The sequence below is a fragment of the Brassica napus genome, chromosome A8 (assembly GCF_020379485.1).
Source record: "Brassica napus cultivar Da-Ae chromosome A8, Da-Ae, whole genome shotgun sequence".
NCBI lineage: Eukaryota > Viridiplantae > Streptophyta > Magnoliopsida > Brassicales > Brassicaceae > Brassica > Brassica napus.
Genome location: NC_063441.1, coordinates 20,322,798 through 20,346,017, shown reverse-complemented (window position 1 = coordinate 20,346,017; position 23,220 = coordinate 20,322,798). Strand labels below are relative to the sequence as shown.

At 34.7% G+C, this 23,220-nt stretch overlaps 7 protein-coding genes and 1 long non-coding RNA gene across 19 annotated transcripts; 5 read left to right on the top strand and 3 right to left on the bottom strand.

Annotated features, from left to right (window-relative positions):
• Positions 1-2,512: 2,512 nt before the first annotated feature.
• Positions 2,513-3,721, top strand: LOC106362008 (non-specific lipid transfer protein GPI-anchored 3). Its single transcript, XM_048738124.1, has 3 exons — positions 2,513-2,939; positions 3,027-3,086; positions 3,452-3,721. Exons 1-3 carry the CDS (start codon positions 2,597-2,599, stop codon positions 3,574-3,576), a joined length of 528 nt encoding a protein of 175 aa, XP_048594081.1. The 5' UTR covers positions 2,513-2,596; the 3' UTR covers positions 3,577-3,721.
• A 1,233-nt stretch (positions 3,722-4,954) lies between these two features.
• On the top strand, positions 4,955-7,299 carry LOC106404856. The gene is made up of 2 exons (XR_001281162.3): positions 4,955-6,875; positions 6,968-7,299. It is a non-coding gene; the product is annotated as an uncharacterized LOC106404856 (long non-coding RNA).
• Positions 7,300-8,044: 745 nt separating this feature from the next.
• Positions 8,045-8,968, top strand: BNAA08G22700D. The gene has a single exon (XM_013801826.3). It carries the CDS (start codon positions 8,347-8,349, stop codon positions 8,842-8,844), a length of 498 nt encoding a protein of 165 aa, XP_013657280.1. The 5' UTR covers positions 8,045-8,346; the 3' UTR covers positions 8,845-8,968.
• Positions 8,969-10,669: 1,701 nt separating this feature from the next.
• Positions 10,670-12,159, top strand: LOC106362004 (nudix hydrolase 4). The gene is made up of 2 exons (XM_013801824.3): positions 10,670-11,203; positions 11,477-12,159. The coding sequence occupies exons 1-2, from the start codon at positions 11,016-11,018 to the stop codon at positions 11,931-11,933; spliced, it is 645 nt and encodes a 214-aa protein (XP_013657278.1). The 5' UTR covers positions 10,670-11,015; the 3' UTR covers positions 11,934-12,159.
• Positions 12,160-12,392: 233 nt separating this feature from the next.
• LOC106362011 (mitochondrial import inner membrane translocase subunit TIM22-4-like) lies at positions 12,393-13,917 on the top strand. The gene is made up of 4 exons (XM_013801829.3): positions 12,393-12,998; positions 13,220-13,410; positions 13,506-13,578; positions 13,666-13,917. The coding sequence occupies exons 1-4, from the start codon at positions 12,839-12,841 to the stop codon at positions 13,749-13,751; spliced, it is 510 nt and encodes a 169-aa protein (XP_013657283.2). The 5' UTR covers positions 12,393-12,838; the 3' UTR covers positions 13,752-13,917.
• Positions 13,918-14,144: 227 nt separating this feature from the next.
• LOC106362002 (N-alpha-acetyltransferase 40-like) lies at positions 14,145-16,417 on the bottom strand. 12 transcript variants are annotated; one of them, XR_002653654.2, is made up of 9 exons: positions 16,218-16,417; positions 16,041-16,170; positions 15,728-15,807; positions 15,331-15,630; positions 15,133-15,216; positions 14,943-14,985; positions 14,800-14,865; positions 14,607-14,668; positions 14,145-14,514 (listed from the first exon to the last, which is right to left on the bottom strand). XR_002653654.2 is itself a non-coding variant. In XM_022690318.2 (9 exons), exons 1-8 carry the CDS (start codon positions 16,239-16,241, stop codon positions 14,621-14,623), a joined length of 768 nt encoding a protein of 255 aa, XP_022546039.1. In that variant the 5' UTR covers positions 16,242-16,417; the 3' UTR covers positions 14,145-14,514; positions 14,607-14,620. The 12 variants fall into 12 exon arrangements, 8 of the variants coding, with proteins under 8 accessions (XP_022546039.1, XP_022546038.1, XP_013657274.1 ...); XR_007315482.1 differs by having other exon boundaries at positions 14,145-14,491; XR_007315481.1 differs by having other exon boundaries at positions 14,607-14,665.
• Positions 16,418-16,639: 222 nt separating this feature from the next.
• On the bottom strand, positions 16,640-19,211 carry LOC106362001 (general transcription and DNA repair factor IIH subunit TFB4). Its single transcript, XM_013801818.3, has 11 exons — positions 18,974-19,211; positions 18,817-18,905; positions 18,446-18,728; positions 18,101-18,147; positions 17,863-17,900; positions 17,733-17,778; positions 17,569-17,622; positions 17,393-17,461; positions 17,190-17,266; positions 17,003-17,098; positions 16,640-16,893 (listed from the first exon to the last, which is right to left on the bottom strand). The coding sequence occupies exons 1-11, from the start codon at positions 19,002-19,004 to the stop codon at positions 16,809-16,811; spliced, it is 915 nt and encodes a 304-aa protein (XP_013657272.1). The 5' UTR covers positions 19,005-19,211; the 3' UTR covers positions 16,640-16,808.
• A 536-nt stretch (positions 19,212-19,747) lies between these two features.
• LOC106361998 (monoacylglycerol lipase-like) lies at positions 19,748-22,700 on the bottom strand. Its single transcript, XM_013801816.3, has 7 exons — positions 21,784-22,700; positions 20,994-21,032; positions 20,841-20,911; positions 20,687-20,751; positions 20,512-20,601; positions 20,342-20,434; positions 19,748-20,272 (listed from the first exon to the last, which is right to left on the bottom strand). The coding sequence occupies exons 1-7, from the start codon at positions 22,275-22,277 to the stop codon at positions 19,871-19,873; spliced, it is 1,254 nt and encodes a 417-aa protein (XP_013657270.1). The 5' UTR covers positions 22,278-22,700; the 3' UTR covers positions 19,748-19,870.
• Between the last annotated feature and the right edge of the window lie 520 nt (positions 22,701-23,220).

The following is a 23,220-nucleotide window of genomic DNA, read 5'->3' as shown; positions in this document are numbered from 1 at the left end:
AGGCAAAATCTCAGCAATTTAAGTTGCTATTATCACTGGGTTTCATAATTCATTAGTATTATTTAGTAGTTAGTAAATTATTCTTGAATAGACAAGTATTTCTCTAATTCATTAGCTAATTCAATTGGAAACTATAATTTATATTAAATACATCATATTAAATTTAATTCCAAGTAGTAGTAGTGTTAAGCTGTTAATCATGCTAAATACGTTCCTCGGAAATGTGTCTCAATCCAACGCGGTGAACGCGCCAGGTGCACACTCCTTTACGCGGCACAATAATACCAGTGGGGTCGTTTTTAAACTATCCAGAGTTCTGTAAATTACAAGCTAATCTAAAACTTTAGCTGTATTACACATTCAACCCTTTGCAAATATCAATTCCCTTATACTAATCAAACCACCACACGGTTAGATTTCTATTTCAGCCTGGTTAGTTGGCTGGTTGCTAATGACTTGACACGTGAGAAAGATGTAAGAGAGATGCACGTAATTTAGGGTTTGAGAATATAGTGTGCAGTCTTAGATTAATTCATTTCATAACATTAATTTCCACATAACTAGAGATAGTTTATCTTTTTTTGTTCTTTCATGCTTAATTAGCAAACAGAGGGTTGGTTCATAATCAATAGTAAGCCTCAGTATATTTCGTTTGTAATGGAACTATAACCTTCTTAAAAAGATTTTAAATCTATTCTATTAAAACATCAGTTTGACCAATTGATAAAGGTTATGTCCAATTTAAAAATATAACTACATCTAAAATATAAATGTATAACATAAAATATAACTGTATCTAAAAAAACGTAACCACTTTCCTGTTAAAAAAACATAACCACCTTCCATAACCACTTAAGCTCCTATTTTATAGGCTAGGTAAATGGCAACAAACAACAAATATCGAACTCTGGTATCTAATTATATGGCCAATATACAAACCGAATACTATAACTTATTTAACGAGCGACACATTATGATTATCCTTAAAAGGCTATACTATATAGTTCGTATATATGCATGCAAAAAATATATATGTTAAAATGAGAAATTTGAAAAGCAAGCACAATCTATGAAAACTATAACAAACAACAAAGTATATTTTTGGAAGTAAATTTAATATCACTATTTAAGCTAATATTATTATGGAAGTATTATTTATAAAAATATATAATTATGAAAAGACCTATAGGAAAAGATCTTATGATAGTCAATATGGAACCTCGCGATCTATCCATGTATGGTGTTCTTCGCTTAATTGTTACTCTAGACGGCGAGGATGACAGTTTTAGTTTAACCAGTTTAAAATAGGTTATTAGATTAAAAATATTTAGTAGATGTGATTTTACTTATAGTTAGTGAAGTACATATTAACCCACACATATATATATATAACATAATATTTTAAAAATATATATTTTTCAAATATTTTTCAAAAAATTTCTTCGGTTTACGGTGCTGGTTGGATTTGATATTGGTTATGGGATATAAACTTTAAGAACCGTCCAAAATATATACACAAGGTCTAATAGAGTATGAGATTTTTATTTTCGAGTCGATTCCGAGTGTGAATTTGGATATGAAATATTCTTGATTAGTTATTTTAGGTAACTAATAAGAAAATATAATATGTCACAAACTTTAGGAATAAAGTGAAAATAATTTATTATATGCATATGACACAAGTGTATAGTTATGCAACTTGACATATTTAATATAGTTACCAAAATGATATTAAATTAATATTAAACACAAATATGATTACAAAAAATAACATAAATATAAATATTAAATTTTACAAAAAAAACGTAAACAAAAAATATACTCGCCCTTTCAAAATCTAGTTGTTAATTAAAGGGCCCAATAAAAATTAGTTCCATTGTTTTTTGGACTATGGCCTAGTATTACACTGAGCGGGCCCTTGATTTTGCATGCCTACTTTATCCCAAGAATTTTGGGTAAGAGATCTACATCTCACTAACTGTCATTTCATCATCAGCTTTTCATCTCTTCGTTTTCGTTCTAAAGTGATACTGATAAACCACTTGATAAACGCGTAACATACAAAATATGAAAGTAAGTTCCACATTAAAAAAATTAGATAAAGAATATCTAATATGTAAAAATATGATTAACTCTAATTAGTACGAAACTTTTTAGAAAGTAAAACAAAAGTAAATTCATACGGACCAACCAATTAAATTTAAAGAAAACAATAGCGTACTAATCAAATAATATATAGTTGAAGATGTCTTTATATATTAGACACTTCTTGTTTCGTATCATTAATTCGACTTTCTTTTATTAACAATCACTTAAACTCTTGGAAACTCTGTCGCGATATTTGGATTAACTAATTAATGTCACTAATCTAGGGCTTAGTCTTCTCTCCTATACGCAAGGATCGGATAAGAACAGATTCAGTAACTGTTTCTCGACAAAATAGGCAGTTAAGTCGATTAGTTTTTTAAAAAAATTTATAACCAACGTGTGTGTATATATGATGAACGTGGAGATGTATTACTAATCCACACAACACACAATCCAAGTTAAAGAAACCGTTACAAAAAGAAAAGAAAAACTACGTTGTTTCTTGAAAATGGAGATTCTTAAGTTCGCTGTCATTTTTGTACTTTGCTCCATCTCGTCGTCTAACGCCGCAACTACACCGCCGAGCGGCGGAGCAGGAGATGCTCACTCAATGCCATGTATACAAAAACTGATGCCGTGTCAGCCGTATCTTCGCTCAGTCACTCCGCCGCCTCCAGCGTCGTGTTGTATGCCGCTGAAGGAGATCGTCGAGACCGACGTGAACTGTCTTTGCTCCGTCTTCAACAACGTAGATATGCTTAAATCGCTTAACCTTACTAAAGAAAACGCTCTTGTTCTCCCCAAAGCTTGTGGCGCCAACGCTGATGTGTCGCAGTGCAAAGCCAGCACCGGTGAGATACGACGCCGTTTAGTATGTTTGTTGTTTTCAGCCTAATGCACACATTGTTTTTCTTAAGATTGAATTTGTGTTTACGAAGGTACTACGACGCCTTCGACGTCACCAGGAACTACTAAAACTCCTCCGGCAGCTCCCGCTGGTATGAATACATAACCTTCAAAATGTTCAGAATTTGGAATTTTAAATTTAATTGTCATGGTTTTGCTATTTTTTTTAATTATTCTATTCAGAAAAGAAGTTACAAGTCTAGCTATTATTTTTTCGAAAATGACAAATATCTTAGATCTCACATAAAAATTATGACAAAATATATAAGTAAAAAAACGTTTTTCAACTTTTGATTAATTTTATTTTGAGAATTTTTATTTTTGTGTGTTATTTTTTGAAAAACTCTTGTCTTTATATATCATCCTATGATGTTCCTAAATAATATATTTTTCCTTGTATTATTTTGAAAACTAAGAGTTGTGGAGTATTTATTTTCTTTTTAAAATACATGAACAGAAAGCGGATCTACGGGAGGTTCAGCTTCTTCAACGGCCAAACCATCAGACTCGGCTCCGGCCATCATTTTTTCTGGAATTAGCTTCGCCTCCGCTTTCGTGGCATTGGCAACAATCTTTTTCTGATATCCTACTAATTAGTCACGTCTTTATTCAGCTTAGTTGGTTTAAAATGTTGGAAACTACTATTATCAGACAATATTCGGTAACTGATGAGTATTATTATGTACTATGAAATTTCTAATAATAGTAATAATTTCCAACAGCTCTTTACCAACATTTTTATCTCTAACTAATTGCCTAAACTTAAAATCGTCTCATCATGGTTTTTGTTTAAAATTTGTCTCCTAAATTGAAATGAATTAGGGGCCGGGAAACGAGCTAGATTGATATTAATTATAAACCATTTAGTTAATCATATAAGTAATGTACATATATACACAATACAATTCACAAACATGTACATCACTACAACTCAATATGAATTATAATACTGACAAGTGACAACGTTACTAGTTCAAGCTATTAATTTTACAATATACATATGCCAAGTATAAAATGTGTTTGAAATAGATATGAACCTCGTTAGAGTTTAATAGCAAACGTATTCGGAAGCTAGTTTTTAGCTACTGTCAAGATAATGCTGATAAATGATCCCCTCTTTCAAATATGCTGACGATAGCTAGCTACTTGAGATCCCCATTTCACTTTAATTATAACAAATGTGTCATCCAAGTGTCTGTGACTGTTTGTTTTCAGATTATTGATTTAACAAATCTTGTGTGACAGTTCATCAAATGGATTTGGTTTAAATTATTGCAAGATTGAAGTAAGCATAATATAAAAAGAGCAAGAAACAACGAAACAAATAGAATCCAAAGTCCAGGGCATTTTACAAATAAAATCACATAATGTGAACCAGTGTGTGATGTCCGACAACGACAAATACATATACGCAAGTAAACAGACAGCCACATCCACATCATATGAAGGCATAAGTTAAGACTAGCTAGAGTGTTCAGCGACAATTTTTAATACAGTTTACATCTTATTATGCCGCAATACCATTGCTAATAAATTCTGAATCAATAGAAAGTATTCAGACATATCAATCTATTTATAAGCATGTAGATTTTAATTGGTAAACTAAAGTAAAACATAAGTAGTCACATTAATTTAGTTTTGTACTTCTGAATATTATCTATCTAGGATATATAATCACATGCAGTATATTATATATGGCATTGCCTATATATGTAGCTTTTTTAACGTAAATTTTAACATTACAAAACGTTGATTAATGTCCTATAAATTGTGGCAACTAACAAAGATACATTTCTACATGTACGATGTATCCAGACAGCGAATGAGCTGTATAGTATGTGATGTAATACTTTGTTTCATGGTACCTACTTATGTAATCTTTGTTTTTGGCTTTTGGAATTTCAAAAACCCGATGAACGAAATTTAATATTATATAAGTAAAATAGTGGGGGAGGGGGGAGGGAACGGAGGGAGAAGCCATGTCCAATGATGAGTTAGGTAGCGTCGTGACTCGAGCTCAGCCCAGTCGCCCAACGCTCCACAATCAACCCATCCTTCATCCATGTGCTTTTTCTTATCTCAATTGATCTATATACTATTCATCAACTAATTATTTGTTTTAATATTATTTTTCATATCATACCATCAGTTCGTGTAAAACTAAAAAATATAAACTGGCGATCTCGATTAAGTTACGAGTAGAGAAAAAATTATGCTTCCCAGTACTTGCTAAAATTATTAGTTTTTTTTTTGTAAACTGTCTACAGTCACTACAAAAAAAGGGGAACATTGTGACTAAGCTTTATGACAAAAAGTTTTGTCACAATATTGTGACTATTTAATTACTACATAGTGACTAAATATTTTTGTCCCAAAATCGTAAATATTTTGTCACAATATTGTGATGAATGTATAAGTAACAAAAAAACGTTACAAAAAGTTACAAATATGTGACGCAGTGGTTAGTCACAAATGATGTTACGGAATCGAGACTAAAACTCGTCCCTACTAGATACAATTTCGCGACTTTCATTATGTCACCCACGGTGACTGAAGTTTGTAATCATATATCATCTCAATTTGTTACTGGGGTGGTGACCTTGCGAGATAAAATACTACTATATTTTGTCACTATTATAAAAACCATATGCTTTAAAATTGACTCAAAATTTAATCTTATTCAAACATTAATCTTCTATAATCAAAACTCCAAACACCATACAGTAAACTCCAAACTTTAAGTTATAAAGATTAAACCTTACACTTAAAGTGATAAATTATAATTACTATAAACTTAACTAATATTTTACACTCATACATCTTTTTTAATTTTGAATTCTAATTTAAAAACCTTAACCTCATACTTTAAATCTAAACCTCAAATTGTAATCCCCAAATTACAAACCCTAAATAATAGAAGATAACCCTCGACACTTTAAATCACTGTAGTTAAAATCATAAATAGTAAACAAAACGTAATCACTAATTTTTAACAAAAAAATATAATCACTAATTATATACAAATACTTTAAACATTTACATATAAAACTTAATAAATTCCTTTTTTAAAAAAATATGTATATAAATTAAATTTACATAAACTTTTTAAAAACCAAGATTTTAATCTTTTATAAATCTTAACACCAAACCCTAAAAACAACTTCAAATCATATACCCTCACTCCAAATTCTAAATCCTAACTCTACTCTTGAACTTAGACTTTAGGTCATAGAAATTAAATCACGAACTCTAATAACAAACCTTCAACTTTAAACAAATGCATGAAACCATATACCCTAAACTCTAAATTATGTCTTTTTTTTTTAAATTATCATAAAATTTAATTTGTAAACCATTGCACCAACATATAACCATTAAATATACTTAAACAAAATTAATCTAGTTTTAACAAAAAAAAAACTATTTTAGTTTTCCCACGTTTTGAGAATATATACAACTCGTTTTGGCTCCATTTTTTTTGGCATTAATCTAGTTATCCCACGTTTTGAGAATATACCTTTTTTTTGTAACTGCGTTTTGAGAATATACTTCTATCTCATAACCCTACTTTACTCCTCTGTCTCTTTCTTTTTAATTTCGTGTAGCCTCCACCCACTCTTTTCTCTCTTTCTTCAAACAAATCAACAATCCTCTTGATTTTTTTTTTTTTTGTTTCAGTTATTTATTTGATTCTATCTCTCTCATTTTCTTCTCCCTTAGAACATCTCTCTTTCACTTTATCTCTGTGTGATTTTAATTTATAATGTTTCAGATTCAGTGTCATGCTCTTCTCCCCCATTAAAGGTAAAAACTCACGACCCTACTGCCTCTCGGCGACTATACTGATCCGTACGTAATGCAAATGGTATTAACAAGTTGATGTATGTCTCTCTCTCAGTTTCATTTCTTTTCCATTTTGATTTGTTACTTTTTCAGATTCCAGATTGATTGATTTTATTTTATTTGGTGTTAGATTTCGGATACAGATCGATGTAGCTAGATAGAGCCAATACTTCATCGTAGATTTGGCGACTACCCTGTTCGAGGATTTCATCAGGAAAATATGAAAACCAGTGCCAATGATGAAGGAGAATACAAGGACAGCGGGGGTGTAGACAAGGGTAGAAGGAGAATCTACGAATACCGATTGGTTGCTGTAGTTTGATGGAAGCAAAGGAGACCAGTTTTACCCTAATTTTTTTTGCTTTGGTTTGTATTATATTTGGTTATCTAATACCAACTTAATTTTTTGTAACCAGTTAACCAATATGTGATTCAGATAATCAATAAAATATATTTTAGTTACAATTTTCTTATAAATTTACTTTTTATAAAAAGAATCATGTTTATTTAATATTAAATTAAATTAATTTTTCTAATTAATTTTTAATATAAATATCTTTTAAAAAAATACAAAGTCACGCAATAACCAAATTATTTGGTGAGTATTTGATAATTACCACAAATATTTTAGTTATAAATTGTAACGGATGTGTGATAAGAATGATGTTACAAATTGTGCTGTATTTACTAACGTAATTTTGTGTAACTCTTTGTGTCGTTTTGTGACTACGTTTATCACGTAACAATTTGTGACAAAACTAACACTATTCTAATCGTCTCTATACTTGTGACAATTTTGTGACTCAATTAAATTTGTGACGACTTTATTGTGACCGTTAAGAAATAGTCACATCTTCGTCACAATAAAGAATTTGTGACAAAATATTTGTATATTATGACTAAAAATATTGTCACAATATCTGTTTTTTCTTGTAGTGAGTTTACTAGAAAAGATAATTTATTAGCGGTTCAAAACCGTACGAAAATAATGTCTATTTTTCTCTGCTTTGTCTTACTACCTCATGCTAGCTGTTTTCTGAATACAAACATTTAGTTCTAAATGACCTTTCTCACAACAAAAAGACACAAATATATCTAAATTGTATTTTAGTGTTCGGTAGAACAAAAAATAAAAAAAACAAAGCCGTGTTTATAAGGGCTGAATTTGATTAATTATCGAGATTGACTTGATTATATGACAATTAATATTAGTGATACTTAAAACCTTACTTTTTGTAGTTTGATAACTTAAATTATCTATCAGATAGATAAGAATCCCTAATAAAGTTAAGAAACGACAACTATGAACTGGAGAGAAAGAAGATACACACAGTTGTACACAACCAGCAAACAAAAAATAATTTATACTTAATCACCACTTAATCCATAAACTAATACAACTATATGTATACACATAATTATAAAAGCCAGCTCATTTCTACGAAACTTCTCTCTATGTCTATGTGAACTTTCTCTTTCTCTTCTTGTTGATTCTACTTTGTTTACATAATGGGAAACACATCTTCATGCTCACCATCAAACTCATCATCAGGAGTAGTCAAAATCTTAGCTCCTTTCACCGGAACGCTCGAAATCTTCTCAAAACCCATTAAGACTTCCCAAATCGTCTCTCAAAACTCAGGTCTATTTATAACCGACTCAACTTTGCTCCAAATAGGCCACCGAGTCACCGCCGTATCTCCCGACGAGTTCTTGCGGCCGAGACGACATCTATACCTCCTCCTTCCCACAGACATGTTATACTCTGTCTTAACACACGAAGAGCTAGCTCTCATCTCCGAGAAAGCAGCAGAGATACTCAATGAAAGCCGGCATAACCATTTGAAGAAAATATTCCGAAGAAGAAACTCATCGTCTGTTAAGGATGATAATCATCATCATGATCATGGTGGTGTGGAAATAAGAGAAACCCTAGAAGAGAAGGTACTATACGAATCCAAATATGGATCTTGGAGGCCTGGATTGGAGACGATCGTGGAGAGCTAGATGAATTGTTCAATAATTTTTATGTATTATATTATCAATCGGTCATAGGCGAGTATTCTTTGTTCTTTATTTATTTTTCCTGATAATTTTTGTCCGAGTTTTAAAGAAAATTGAGAGTTAATTATATATGGTTCTGTTCACGATATTGGATTTTAGCTAGCATGACCCTGTCCCATGATGCAGCATCTCTAGCTTAAGAACAAGTACTGTAGTATTTTCATTACACAATGAACATCTACTTTAGATTACCTCATATGCAAGTAACTGATTTTGATTGGATATTAGTATTGTTTTAGCCTTCTAGGCTTTAGCTTTAGGTGTTAATCCGACAGCTATAATGGTCAACGAAGGCGTACATATTTCATATTTGTAGCTGTTTCTAGTAAATTAGATTGTAGGTACAGCTATTTTAGTATAAGGTACGTATATATTTTATACTATATGGAAGTTTAAATTACTATATATATATATATACAACTTTGGAACGTATATATTAATGAGTTTTATAAATGAAGTTTTCAAATTAATTAAAATAGGTTCGAGGATTTTATTGGAACCGTAGGTAGACCGCAGATACTCCGAATATAAAAGATATCGCCAGCCGAACCAATAATTAAAGGAGGAATACTAGAAAGGACCTGGGCATTTTTTTCGTCCAAGGCCAAAAGTCTACACCTACCTAAGGATACGTGCATCATCATTCATATATACAACTATACAAGCTAGCATTTAGCATTAAAAATCAAATTATACGAAGTAAAACATAGGTAGAAACACTGGTTATCAGTAATGTTCAGTTCAGAAACATATGCAATGTTCAATTGGTTTATAATTAGAAACCCGGCCCTAAAGTTTACCGAAACTAGTTATGAAACTTAAAAAAACGTTTTTAAAATAATCCTTCAAAATTATGAAACTACAGGTCATAATTGAGACTGTACCACATTAATATAAATTTAATATTTTTTTCTAAGATTCTGTATCCGAAAAAAGAAAAACTCATATCAAAAACGAAATCAAAATTCGCATTGAACATATGATCTCACTATACAAATTGCAGCAAGGAGCGAGAAGCTTGTAATATACTGGGCCAAGGCCCATTTATAGGATTATTGGTTGTAACTTGTATCCATGTTAGGCTTCTAGAAGACATGAGACTCGAGAAACGCAACAAAATGTGAGTCATATTAAATGTTACATAATATAAGAAAAATAAAATGGAATAAGGCATCCATGGCCTAATAGCGTGTTTACGTAGGGAAGAGTTTGTGGATGAGCACACTCTTTTACTATTTTATTTTTGTGGTAAAGCCAAAAAAGCACAAACCGACAAAAATGAGTCACCCACTTGCATAGCTTCCCCATGCGCTCATGTAGCGCGTGTCTCCCACCCTCTTCCATTTTTTCTCCTCCGTGTCTGTGCCGAGGTTTTTTTTGGTCGTTAACGAGTTGACTTTAGTTGCTAAAAAAAAAAAACGAGTTGACTTTGGATTTCTAGGTTTCTAAGTTTGATTTTTCTATGACTAATAACAAAAAGAAATCTAGAAGTACAACGAAATAAATGTGATAAATTTTGATTAAGAGACTACATACACTGGTCATTTAACGTTGAAATTATGATCGTACGTTCTTTAGACTTTTGTATCAATTTATTTGAATTTCAAATGGTTATTTACATCAAATTAATCTGAGTTACCTTACGGTTTGTTGTAACCAACAAATGAGGTTTTGTTATAGAATGCTGAATTTTGTTAGAAATCTGAATCACTTTGGCAGGGAGTTGTCTCACTAACAAAAACAAATCTCAAAACACAGACACAAAACAGCAAAGCTTAGATTCGATTCAGGTGATATAAATGCAAATGTAGCAAGTTGATATATAAAAAACAAATAAATACTAATAAAATAGGTTGTAGGAAACGTCGTCACATCGAGAAGCGCGTGGGAGTTTTAAACATCTCTTGTGATTTTCCATATAAAGACAGTTCTATAACCTAACCATATCAACAAAATCACATCTCTCTCTCTCTCTCTTCCTTTCTTGTTGCTTATCCATTCTCTTCTCTCAAACAATTAAATCAATTCTCTCGAATTCAAGAACAGAGCCTTTTGATTCATCTCTCTCTCGTGCTCATAATTTTGTTAAATTTGTAAAAAGAGGGATTATAAAAATGACAGGCTTCTCTGTGTCTCTTATCGTCTCAAACTTCTCAAACGTCGCCTCGTATCTGTCTCCGATCTTTGAGACCATACCATCGAAGGTTGTCCCAGCGCAGATCGAGAAGGTTGTCTCTTTGGTCTCTCGCACCGGCAGAGATTTGCAACGTTACGATAACTCTGGCTATCGTCAAGTCGTAGGGTACGTCGTTTTCCCACGAACCATCGCTAATCTGTCTTCTTTATTTATAAGAAAATGACTCAAAATATTAAATTATCTCCTACGTATGATGTATAGGCTTTATATCTATCTTGATATTGTCTGGTTGTAAAAGAAAAAGAATTGTTGGAACATTATCTTGGAGTTGTTTTTTTTAAATAATTAAAAATTTTAAATAGTTACAAGTTTTTGTTTTGTCATAAATTGTAAAAGAAAATATTCTGAAAAACTTTATTTTCCTTTTAATATCTGCAGATGTGTACCGTACCGATACAAAACACAACAAGTCAACGGAACTGAATCCAAAGAAATCGAAGTTCTTCTCATAAGTGCTCAAAAGGGGAAAGGAATGTTATTCCCAAAAGGAGGTTGGGAGATTGATGAGTCAATGGAGGAAGCAGCTCTTAGAGAGACCATCGAAGAGGCTGGTGTGACCGGGGAGCTAGAGGAAAAGCTAGGGAAATGGCAATACAAAAGCAAAAGACATAACATCATTCACCATGGATACATGTTCGCTTTGCTCGTTGACCAAGAGTTCGAGCGATGGCCTGAAGCTGAGATGAGACAACGCAAATGGGTGGGTTTGGATGAAGCAGGAGAGGTTTGTCAGAATTGGTGGATGAGAGAAGCTCTTGAAGCGTTTGTTAACGTGAAATGTAACACCGAGGAGGTTGAGATCGAAGCTAGTAATGAAAGTGGAAACGATGTTTAGAGTTGGTGGAACAGAGCTTTAGACTTAGAAACCCGTCCACAGTGATCATTTGGTCACAAAGTCTCTTTGTCTATTGAGAGATGTGGAAAAGTTTTGATAGTTTGAAGATTGAGAAGTCAACTTATTATTAGTCTTCCTATTCATTCTTTGTGTATTTGATGATTCATTCATTCTTTGATTGTGAATAAACTGCTAGACCTTAAATAAATATTTATTACTAACTCAATCACATGAGTTCTCATAATATAAACAGAGTTGTTGATTGTAATTTATTGTTTTACGCATATTAAGAATATATTAAATTAATATAATAAATGTATTGTTTTTTTTAATTTTTTTTTTATAACAATAACTCAACTATAAAAATCCTACCGATCTGTAAAGCCAAACCAGTGGTACGGAATCACCATAGAATACAATTGAAGGAAAAACTTGTCCGTCACTAGATTAATTGCTCTTGATATATGTCGAATCTTGAAAGTAGAAAAGAAAGACTTACTGCGTTGAAACTCCTCCAATTGACATCATTTTCAATAATTTTTAACAAATAATAATTTAATAAAATCATTAATTTTCTTTGAGTTTACAATTTTTTAATAGAAAGCAGAAAATATATCTTCTGAATTTTTTTTTCTTTCTAAAACATCTATATTAACAAAATGGAGGGAGTAATAGCATAATTAATCAATTTTAAAAATTCAACCACATGATGGGCTTCATGATTAAAACACAAGCCCATACTAATGGGCCTAAATGCTAGATGTTCCGGCCATTATTGTGGCTTAAACCCTACCTCGGGGTGGGTTTATCTCTCTCTCTCCAAGGCGCGCGAATCGCTAACGCTTGATCTTGCATGACACGTTTTCCTCCTGTCGGATTCTGCTCTGCTATATACCTCTGAAAAAATGTTTAACGATTCTAGTGCTGAACCGGCTGCTGGTTCTTCGGGTTCTAATGAAAACGTTACAAAGATCGAGCCGATACGGATGCCAACCATCGAGGAGATGCGAGCCCAAGAGGTTTGGAACAACTGCGCCGTCAAAAGTGTAGCTAGTGGAGTCATGGGTCTGTTCCAATCTCTCTCCTTTGTCCATCTAAATAGCTTCTTTTACTCCTGGTTTTATCAGACTCATTAGTTCTTTGGAGAAAGTGTTTCAGACGTAAAGCTACTAACGTTAGGCTTGTCGTTAATAAGGATTGTTTGTTATTGCTTTTCCTTGTAATAAATAGGCACGTGGGGATATGATAATCAGTTGACTTGTACTATACGTTGTCTGTGTGTGTAGGAGGAGGGCTTGGGTTGATGATGGGTTTGTTTATGGGAGCACTTGATAATCCTATTATGCATGATACGATGACTGGTAGGCAGCAGTTTGTGTACACGGCTAAACAAATGGGGCAAAGGAGTTGGGGTTCGTGCAAGACTTTTGCGGTTATGGGTTTGGTTTACTCAGCTGCTGAATGTATTGTCGAGAAGGTAAAATATATATTATATATAGAGCAAATTCCATAACTAAATCCTGATCGTTACTTCAATTTTTTTACTTTTTTTTTATTTGCTTCTCTCAAAAGGCAAGAGCAAAGCATGACATAATAAACACCGCTGTTGCTGGATGTGTGACCGGCGGTACAATGTCTGCCCGAGGTATTCTTTGTCTGAACTTTTTAAGTGTCTAGAGATTATATGTTTAGTGTCTCTAGGGATTTTTGATGAAATGAATTTTTGTTTCAGGTGGGCCAAAAGCTGCGTGTATGGGCTGCGTTGGGTTTGCAACTTTCTCAGTACTCATAGAGAAGTTCTTCGATAGGCATACGTAAACCCAACAATATATCTAACAAGTAACAAGCACCATTGCTGTTTCTCTTTCCTTTCTGTGATCGTGATACAGACAGGGAGAGGGGAATCTAGGATTATATTTTTGAAACATAGAAAGAAGTGAGACTTCATTTGATTTAATATTTGTTCAGCTATTGTCATTATTTTATTTTATCATAGATTTGATTACCCTCAGGCTCCATATTATTAAAGTGTTCCTCAGTAATTGAGACTCTGTCCTTGCACGAAGTTTCAATTTTCAGAGTTAGATATAGACATGTCAGGTCCTGAAGTTCCGCTAGAAACCATGATCATATATCTCTGTATTTTCTATCTCACCATTTGTCTAAAATGAATTAAGGTTCAAGACCTCAAAATTTCTACATTAAAGGCAATTGAATTGAAAAGTTGTTAAAATTAATATCTCTGATTCATAAATATCAAAACCCAGTACAAGATTTGTTTCTCGCTCAAATCACTCCCAACTCCTAATTTAGAAATTTGTACAATCTCTTCTAAAGGTTAATAAACCATACAAATACTCACAGCTTACCAAACATAGTCTCTGTTGATGGCAAATTACTGGTTTGTTGCAAGGACTCAGTTGGGCAGGCACACAAATTACTTCAACAGGCTTGTTAGCATTGGAGTATGAGTTTCTCAGTCTCTTGGTGTGAAGTATGAACTGAACTGCCATCGGAGGAACAAAAGTCTTCAACTGTGTCTTGTTTTATTATTGTACCTTGTCACAAAAATTGGTTTGGTCTGTCAGATTCAAGCAAATATTTTTTTTCAGACAACATCAAGGCGAAGCGATTGCTTATAAAATTAGCATTAAGACAAGAATGAAAACTTACAGTAAAACTATGAGCTATTCAATGCTTGATACGCAATCTCTGGTTGGTTCTCCGTCACTCTTCTTGGAAAATAATGCAAAGATAACAGTATCAATTACAATGCCAAGAAAGAAAGGTAAAAAAACAATGTTTATACTTGATCAGCAATTTTGTCGTAAATGTGAGTGATGCAAGTGAAAGGAAAGGACCTAACCTCCAATACAGATTTAGCTTCAGAATCAAATGTTTTGCAAAGTATCTCATACTTCGCCGAGAATGTCTGCAATAATAAAAATGTAGATACTTAATGAATGCCGCCTAATACAAAGATACTGAAAAAGACTAGTGATTCTGTACCGGAAGATTAGCTTTCGATGGTGAAATGCTAGATATTCTGTATCTGTATATGAATGGAGATTTTCAGATGTTTGAAGAGCCAAGTTCAGTATTTATAAAAAAAGTTGAAATATTGGGAACACATCAACACTTCCAAAACTTCTCATCTGAGTTGTTACACATGGAACAAGATAATCTTCCAAAAGGTTACCTCTTACCCTAGCTTGCTCATGTAGAAGGTCATCGCCAATGCATTGGATGTTTGAACAGTAAGCACGATAGCACTCATCTGATTCTGAAAACAAGAACAAAAACCCACCATACTATCATCAACCCATTGAAACCTGAAAGTAAAAAAAAGCAAATAGACATCAATATAGATAAAGCAGACTTTGAGAGACCCCCGCACCTTGGAGGCAATGAGCTCAATCAACTGCATCAAAAACTCTCCCAATCCTTTTCCTTGAATCCGAGACTCCAGCTGAATTTCATACACATACAGAACAGGTATCTCTTCCTCTAGAGTAAACCGGTAATGAACAAATCCAGCAATCTGATCACATCCTTCCTTAGACGCCGTCTCATAGGCTTTACTACCATAACGCAGCTCCCGCACAAATATATAACGTGCGTCTGGAGAAGTCATCTCCGTACGCTTCACCTTAGCTTGAATTGGCCAGTTAGACCCGTAGAATCCTTCCATGTTCTTCTGTCATGTATAACAACAAATTCAGACGAAAATTCCTAAAGAGCTGTGTTTATAATAATATCAATATACTAAAGCTATATAGCATTTTGGTTAGAACCTTCAAGAGTTTTCGAATGTGTTGTTTCAGGGACGAGGAAAGTCTATCTCCACGGCCAGGTTCCAAGTAAACAGATAATTCTACAAGACGTAAAGAAGAACACAAACACAGAACTTTAAAATAGTAAAGAAGGTAACTTTAACACACACATGAACATAACTAAGTGATCAAAGCACACAGCTCATCGAACTTAAACTGCATTTGTTTCATATAAAAGCACAACTGCTTACACCATAGACTATCTAAGTGGCTACCAAACATAAAACAAACAATTTTTCGAAAAATTCTAATAATATACAAAACAAATGATTACCATTTTTTGTGTAACGGCGGAAGGAATCAAAGGGAGAAAGAGGATCGACTACGGAAGAAGCTCTTTTTATAAGGTCATGAATCTTCTTCTTCTTCTCCAGTATCTGCATCGTAATACGAAATTTCGAATACTGTGAAAAACATATATATATCAAAGAAAGGTTTCGAAAATTTTTACCTTTCGCCGATTCTTCGAATCCATGGTTTCTGCTGATCGCTGTTTCTCTCCGAGAAGTGGATTTCGGTAGGAGCCGGATTGTTCAGACGGGTTTTTAACTTTTAACCCAAATCAGATCCGACAAAATATTATATGACGTCGATGTAATGACTTAAAGTTAAGTCGTTCCAATTGGGTAGAGAGGCCCAGTTTTGTTTGTCAACTACAACAAGGCCTTTATTTTATTTTTTATCTGTATAAGATTCATCAAAACATTTGAACATTTCATAAATTTATCAGGGTTATTCTAAACATTGAATAGTAAAATAACATATTTTCTATCAAATATATATTTGTCTTAAACATAAATAATACTAGTAGTAATTTTGAATTTGATTTTAGTTAGCGAAGTACGTAATTTTTAATTAAAATATGGAGAAGTGTAGTTTTCAAAAAAAGAAATAAATGTAATATTTTCCAGACTATGACAAAAGAAATGCTAAAATCACTGGCACTAGGTAGTTAATCTCAATTTGGTATTCGTTCATAGGCAACGAGTGCGTGAATAAAGAGCAAAGTTTGCCGTTTTTTCTACAGCATAAAAAGATGATTTTAGGAATCAGGAGCTTTTCTCTTCCTATCATTGACAGATGATGAAGCATTGGCACCATCAAGTTTAGACTGACCAAAAACGGACCTGCATATTCCAAATGTTTTTTTTGGGATATTAGAATCAAACAACTTGTTGATAGCTTATTAGTTCTATGATATTGAGAAAGAACAAGAATGGGTCAAAATCTCTTTACCCGCACGTTGAACATTTCTTGTGATGCTCACAGAAAATTGACAGACACACTGAACATACGTACCCCATATCTATAGTCTTCTTGTGGCAAAAACACCTGCAAGTTTTTTTACATAAAACCAATCTCTTGTAATATTTTGGAGGAAGAGACCAGAGACATCGAAGAGTTCTGTGATTTGATCACTTACGATGCTCGAAAATCAACTCCTACAGGTTTAGGAAGTTGTACAAAACCGCGGGTGTGCAAATCAGTTGCAAAGATAGTCTTTTACATGCAAAACAAAACAAACCAAGGTTAGGACCCATTGAGTACGCTCATGTAATGTAACGAGAGGCACATAAACATGCGCAGTGCACGTGCGATATGTTTGGACTTGAGATGAGACCATACCGTTAGAAACTGAAACAGCCCACCCAACTGTTTAGGTGCATGATGTACTCCACCGGTTATATAAGATGCCTACATTTATGCCCACAAGTGATTACAAACTAATGCACAGGTTGAGGAGTTCAAGAGTTAAGAAGCATCTACTTGCACCGGACGTATAAAGGACAAAATGATATTACCTGCTGCAAAAATGCTGAGTTCTGTGTACCTATGTAACAGGAATCAATGGGAACCTACATAACCAATTGATGAAGCGACTTGAGCCTTGAGGTTACAGGTTCATGGAAATTCTGAAAACGTCAAGAAGCTCAAGTCACAGAGAACCAAGCAAAATGAAGAGTACCATTAGGCGTTGGGCAGAGAAGATAGAGTTCATCACAGCTACATATCTGAAAATAGAACAAAATCCTTCATGAGATCAGACAACAGGAGAAAATATTGCAAGTAGAAAAAGGTTATAGAAGAGAACATACTGTTCCGGGCCATCTGGGGAACCTTGCAAGCATAAAATCTGTATATATATATATATATATGTCAATAGTAAAATCAGTTATATTTTATGGGGTTATGCAATAGAACATATAAATCATAAGAGGGATGAGTCTATATGTATGACAATATACTTTAAGCTGAAGATTTCTACAAAGCAATCAAGAAGAGAAATATCATCAAAGACAATTGATTGAGATGTAGATTATACTGAACACGCACCCGAGGCTGGGGATGAAGATGTCCAGTACGGAAAATCCTCTGTATATCTAGCCAGAAAATCAGGCAAAACAAAAGAAGTGAAGACCACATACATATATTACCAAACGACAATGATGGTCCTAGAGACATGCCATCTGGTTTAGCCAAGACACACATATGAACCTAAAAATCTGTGGGTTTTCCTAGTTTAACCCGACATTGAAAGGAAGCTACTAGGCCTTAAGATTACAAGCAGGTCTTATATAGTATATAGACAGACAGAGACTTAACCATTTTTTTTTACTTCCAAAAGCACACACAAAGAAGAGTGATCAAATTCTAAACACATTATCTCAAAAAGGATACAGCAAAGAGCCATGGAGAGCGATCCAGACAAGAGAGAAGAAGCTATTCTATCTACATGCTCATCCCCCTGGGAAAGCTCTGCATCTCTGCTAATAAAATCCTCCAATTTCTCCAGCAAAGACCCAAAAAGAGCAGGAATTCCTCCAGTTCCCCTGCTCTCAGAGCTCACATTCGATGTCAAAGACGAGTCATAAACGTAATCACATGAACTGTAACCAGTAGCTATCACCACAACTTGGTTCAACTGATTCAACCCCAAAACCGCGTTCAGAAACGCAAGCACCTACCACAACAAAACAGCAATCGTGAATATACAAAACGAAAGCATTTTCACAGATAAATAAAACTCGCGGAGAAGGACACTTACTTACATGAGAGAGGAACTGAGAGAAGGTCGTCGATGTAGTGTCCCAGAAGAAGGGATTCGTATCAAGCAACAACACTAGGAGACTAACATCATCTGGCACACAAAATAATTTCAGATGAGAAACGCAGCTAAAGCGATTCATAGGGTTTCGAAGTGGAGACCTGAATACAGTTTAGAAGCAACGGACGCCATAGCTTCCGCAGAACGCGAGTCAGAGTTTCAGTGCCGATAAAACTTCTCGCCGGAGACAAGATCCGATTTGCTAAATCAGTGCCGGTAAACCGTCGTCTATTTCAAATCTCGAGCTTCCAATGATTCGAGGGACACTAGAATCGGAGTTTCGACTGCTATAAAAATACTGAGAAGAATCCGAGATCGCAGACCGGTTTCTCTGAATAGTATCCGGATCCGGGTTTGGACCCAGACAGGTCCAAGCCCAACAATATTGCGGTTCGGTTTACGTTCGCTTTATGTCCGGTTCGGTTTACGTTCAGTTTAGTTTTTATTTGGTTGGTTTAATTTGATTTTATTTATATTTCTCAGTTTGACCGAATTGATTTTTTAGTTTTGTTTTAATTCAACTACAAAAATATAATTTATACTAAATCATTATTTCTTTTATATTAAACGTTCTTTAAACTTAATATATCATAAAATAACCTTTTATGAAATTCATGTTCTTTTATTTTATTTTAGTTGCGTTTATTCTACTTATTTAAAAATAAAATGTATAAATTTATGTTTAGTTATTTAGGTTTAATATATTAAATCTTAATATTATTAATATATTTAATTAATCTAATTATGAAAAAAACACTTCGGTTTTTCCGTTAGATTTAAAACCAAATCAAACCGAACCATTTGGATTGATAAAATAAAATCTTAAATTAAATGGATTATACATATACTTTGGTCCCACCCCTAATATTATCAACTAATCTATAATTTTTTTTATTTTCTTGAGAATTAAATTCTAAACACGGTTTTAATAAAAATACTTACACAATCGTATATAAATTACGTGATAAATACAACTACTACATTTGGTTTTGAGACATTTAAACCCGCCGGTTTAGCCAATCCAATATGACACCAGCGATAATTCCCCGTTCCGGTTCAAAGAGCAGATCATGCAACAACCCATCAAACAGCTTGATCGACTTGTCGGACGAGGAAGCTTCATCGTACAGTCTCTGAGTAGCTTTAGGATCAGTAACCGTATCAGCAGTGCCGTGAAGCACAAGGAACGGGACCTTGATTCTATTCAGGTTCTCCAGCAAATGGGAACCGAGTCTAAGGATCTCGTAACCGGTTCTTGCTCTGATAAACCCGGTGTAGACTAACGGGTCGGAGTATTTCGCCAGGAGAGCTTCCGGGTCACGAGAAACGGGCATTATTTTCTTTTTAGCAGCACTCAACTGGTATCTTGGGATGAGGAACGCGAGGAATGGTGCAATTACCTGTTGAAACAACAATGTTGTAATGTTTTCAAGATGAAGAGACAAGAACATGTTCAGGTTTTGACGTACACCAAAGATGGGATGAGATGGTTGGACTCCAACGGCGGGTGAAGTTAACACAATCCCTGAAACTCGAGCTTCGATCTTGGGGTCTAGCATAGCCTGCAAGAGTAGTTTATGTAGTCAACATATAGTTTCAAGAGCAGTGATAACAACGTGTTTTAAGATTTTTTTTAAACCTTTAAGATGATGGCTCCTCCTGTTGAGTGACCAACGCAAAAACAGGGCAGTCCAGGGTTTTCTGCAATCACCTTCTCGAGAAACGAGCTCTGCAGATATATAATTGTAACTTGTAAGAGATGTAACTGCTGAAGCAATGATATGGTTTATGAAAATGTTGAATTTTGACTATACCAAATCAGTGACAGCATAATCAAGAGAAGGGACATAAGCATGAAGGCCATCGCTTCCACCATGACCTGTTCGGCCAAGATAAAACTCCATTGAGTAGCGAAATATAAAATCTGTAAACTAGCATAACTCGGAATAGTTAAAGTGGTTGAATTACCGATCCAGTCTAATCCATAGACCTTGAATCCATTAACATTTAGCTGCTTAGCAAAGTCATTATACCTTCCACTGTTGATCGTTTGAATAACCTGAGTTAGGCTTCCTCTATGGAACGAAAACTTATGATCAAATCCAAAGCTACAAAACAAACCTGTGTTCGTTCAGACCGTGGAGCAGAACAACAATCCCCCTGCAAGCAAGCTCACAGACATATATCAGCAACAAAAAGATTAAAAGAAGACAATAAACAAGAGACTAAAGATAGAAAACTTGGAATAAAGGTGAACGTAAAGTTACATAGCCAAGAGATCTAGAAGATCATTGTATTATATACACTAAAAAGTTTTCTCTTGACCAAAAGTCTTCAGTGTGTATACTATACATTGATCTTCGAGATCTCTTGACAAGTTAGCAAAATCATCAATCATCTTTACAAGATTGTCTTAGCTATTGGTTTGATCTTCTTCACATGAATGTTAACAACTTCTAGTCTCAAACAACCACAGCATAATGAATCCAAGAAATGCAACAACAGAACATAATGTCAACAACTAGTCCCAAACAATCACAACAACTCCATGAATCTGAATAACTTAACATTCTTAATTGTTTAGTCTTAGAGCTCTTAACTACAAGACCATGAAATCTAAGTAAGGCACAATAGAATCCAATGTAATAAAAGGTAAATGCCGAGGTAAAAGCCAGGACCAGCTGAGGAAAAAAGACAAAAATAATCAACATCATAATTAAAGCTCAAATTGTCGAGAACCACAAGTCTCCAGACAGGAGAGGGACCTCTTCTTGTTGCATTTCTCAGCAATGGCCTAAAATATCTTTTTTTCTTTAATTAATTTCACCTATCGAGTTTCCATAGAAACCATCGAATGATCAGTAACCGACAAGACCACAAGTAAAGAAACGAAATTGGCAGGAGAGTGGACCTGTTCTTAACGGAGCCAACACGTGTCCACGACTGAGTGAACAAAGTGTCACCTCTCTCAGTCGTGAAGAAGGAGAAGTCTCTAACGGAGCTTCCGTCGCCGCCGTTATCCTCCAAAACCCGCCGCATTGCCAAACCCCGTCTAACCGCCACTTCATCATCAACAACCACCGTCTTCGTCGGCTGCGGCGTCGGTGACGGCGAAATGCAGCAGACGATGCTCCTCTTCCTCGGCGAGACGCAAACTTTCCCCTTCCTCTGTTTATCCTCTTTCGTTTGGGTGACTGTAACGAAGCGGTTAAGCTCCCGCGTGGAGAAGAGAGCGCTGGTGCCAGGTGTCAGAACCAACGGCGAGGAGATTGATCTCATTGGTGATCGTCGACGAGCTGCGACATTGATCGGGAGATGAATTCGAATCCCGTCTCCGGAAGATTCTTGGAATGGTAATGAGTTTCCGGTAGCTATTACGATCGTTCTCCCACTTGAACAGATCATAAACAAAGCAATCCAGAGGCGACCTTCTCTGAAAATTAGATGAATTCGAGACTTCAAAATGGGAAAGAAAAGCCTCCAAAGTTAAGGGTTTTTTTTCTTTGATGATGAACAGAAGAAAAGAACTCTCAAGAAGAAAAATTTGATGAGTAGAGAACCGCGAGAACAGTGAAGCAATTTTGGATAGTTCAGATTTTTTTTTAAGGAAATGAGAGAAAAATTATTAAAAAATTCAGTCTTTTTTTTTTGTATATACGACGAGGGGAGTTTCTTACATACGCCACGTGGCGTGTTATAATCATCTCCGGTGAATGCCAAAGTAGCTTTTAGATTCTCAGCATATACCCCGAAATTTTTTAAAATCTTGTGTTATTTTTTCTTGTTTCGCTACAAAAATCAAATTTGATAGTAGCTACAAACACAAACACAATTATCTGGAGTAGAAGTGAGTCTGTGGTTACATATGCTTTATAAATCGAAGTAGATAAAGTTCTGCATAGGTGAGAAAGATTCTGATGGCACAGCAAAGTTGAACTGGCGACAGAAAGACTGTTCGTTTGGTTGCCGCAGGTACCGGCGGCAGCGGCAGCGTCAACATTCTGCGTCAACTCTTCGTTTCGTTGACGCAGGAAGCTGCGTCTGACGCCGCGTCCTGCGGCTGACGCCGACAAAACCTGCGGTCGCGATATACTATGCGGTAGCGTCTGCAAAACGAACAACAACTGTTCTCATTGACGCTGCCGCTGACGCCAAAACCTGCGGCAACCAAACGAACAGGACTAGAGTCTGAATTTTGTTCGGTGAGTACCTTGTATCGTCTGCTTTTAGTACCGTCGGTTACTTTTGTATCAGCTGGTGTGACCGGGAGCTGGTATCATTCAAAGCGGTTTCTCCAACTTGTCTTATAAGCTAACGCAATGGTGGCATTAAAAAGGAAAATAGAGAC

Coding starts and splice junctions, on each gene's coding strand:
- LOC106362011 (XM_013801829.3), top strand. CDS start 12,839: ATGTTTAACGATTCTAGTGCTGAACCGGCTGCTGGTTCTTCGGGTTCT. Junction 13,411..13,505: donor CTGAATGTATTGTCGAGAAG/GTAAAATATATA, acceptor TTCTCTCAAAAG/GCAAGAGCAAAGCATGACAT. Junction 13,579..13,665: donor CGGTACAATGTCTGCCCGAG/GTATTCTTTGTC, acceptor TTTTTGTTTCAG/GTGGGCCAAAAGCTGCGTGT.
- LOC106362001 (XM_013801818.3), bottom strand. CDS start 19,004: ATGGCGTCCGTTGCTTCTAAACTGTATTCAG. Junction 18,906..18,973: donor TGCTTCTAAACTGTATTCAG/GTCTCCACTTCG, acceptor TTTGTGTGCCAG/ATGATGTTAGTCTCCTAGTG. Junction 18,148..18,445: donor GCTCTCCATGGCTCTTTGCT/GTATCCTTTTTG, acceptor TTTTCTGGCTAG/ATATACAGAGGATTTTCCGT.
- LOC106362002 (XM_022690318.2), bottom strand. CDS start 16,241: ATGGATTCGAAGAATCGGCGAAAG. Junction 16,171..16,217: donor ATTCGAAGAATCGGCGAAAG/GTAAAAATTTTC, acceptor TGTTTTTCACAG/TATTCGAAATTTCGTATTAC. Junction 15,217..15,330: donor TTGAGCTCATTGCCTCCAAG/GTGCGGGGGTCT, acceptor TCTTGTTTTCAG/AATCAGATGAGTGCTATCGT.
- LOC106361998 (XM_013801816.3), bottom strand. CDS start 22,277: ATGATCTGTTCAAGTGGGAGAACGATCGTAATAGCTACCGGAAACTCA. Junction 20,752..20,840: donor CTATGGATTAGACTGGATCG/GTAATTCAACCA, acceptor TTGGCCGAACAG/GTCATGGTGGAAGCGATGGC. Junction 20,273..20,341: donor CATCTCATCCCATCTTTGGT/GTACGTCAAAAC, acceptor TTGTTTCAACAG/GTAATTGCACCATTCCTCGC.
- LOC106362008 (XM_048738124.1), top strand. CDS start 2,597: ATGGAGATTCTTAAGTTCGCTGTCATTTTTGTACTTTGCTCCATCTCG. Junction 2,940..3,026: donor GCAGTGCAAAGCCAGCACCG/GTGAGATACGAC, acceptor GTGTTTACGAAG/GTACTACGACGCCTTCGACG. Junction 3,087..3,451: donor TCCTCCGGCAGCTCCCGCTG/GTATGAATACAT, acceptor ATACATGAACAG/AAAGCGGATCTACGGGAGGT.
- BNAA08G22700D (XM_013801826.3), top strand. CDS start 8,347: ATGGGAAACACATCTTCATGCTCACCATCAAACTCATCATCAGGAGTA.
- LOC106362004 (XM_013801824.3), top strand. CDS start 11,016: ATGACAGGCTTCTCTGTGTCTCTTATCGTCTCAAACTTCTCAAACGTC. Junction 11,204..11,476: donor GGCTATCGTCAAGTCGTAGG/GTACGTCGTTTT, acceptor TAATATCTGCAG/ATGTGTACCGTACCGATACA.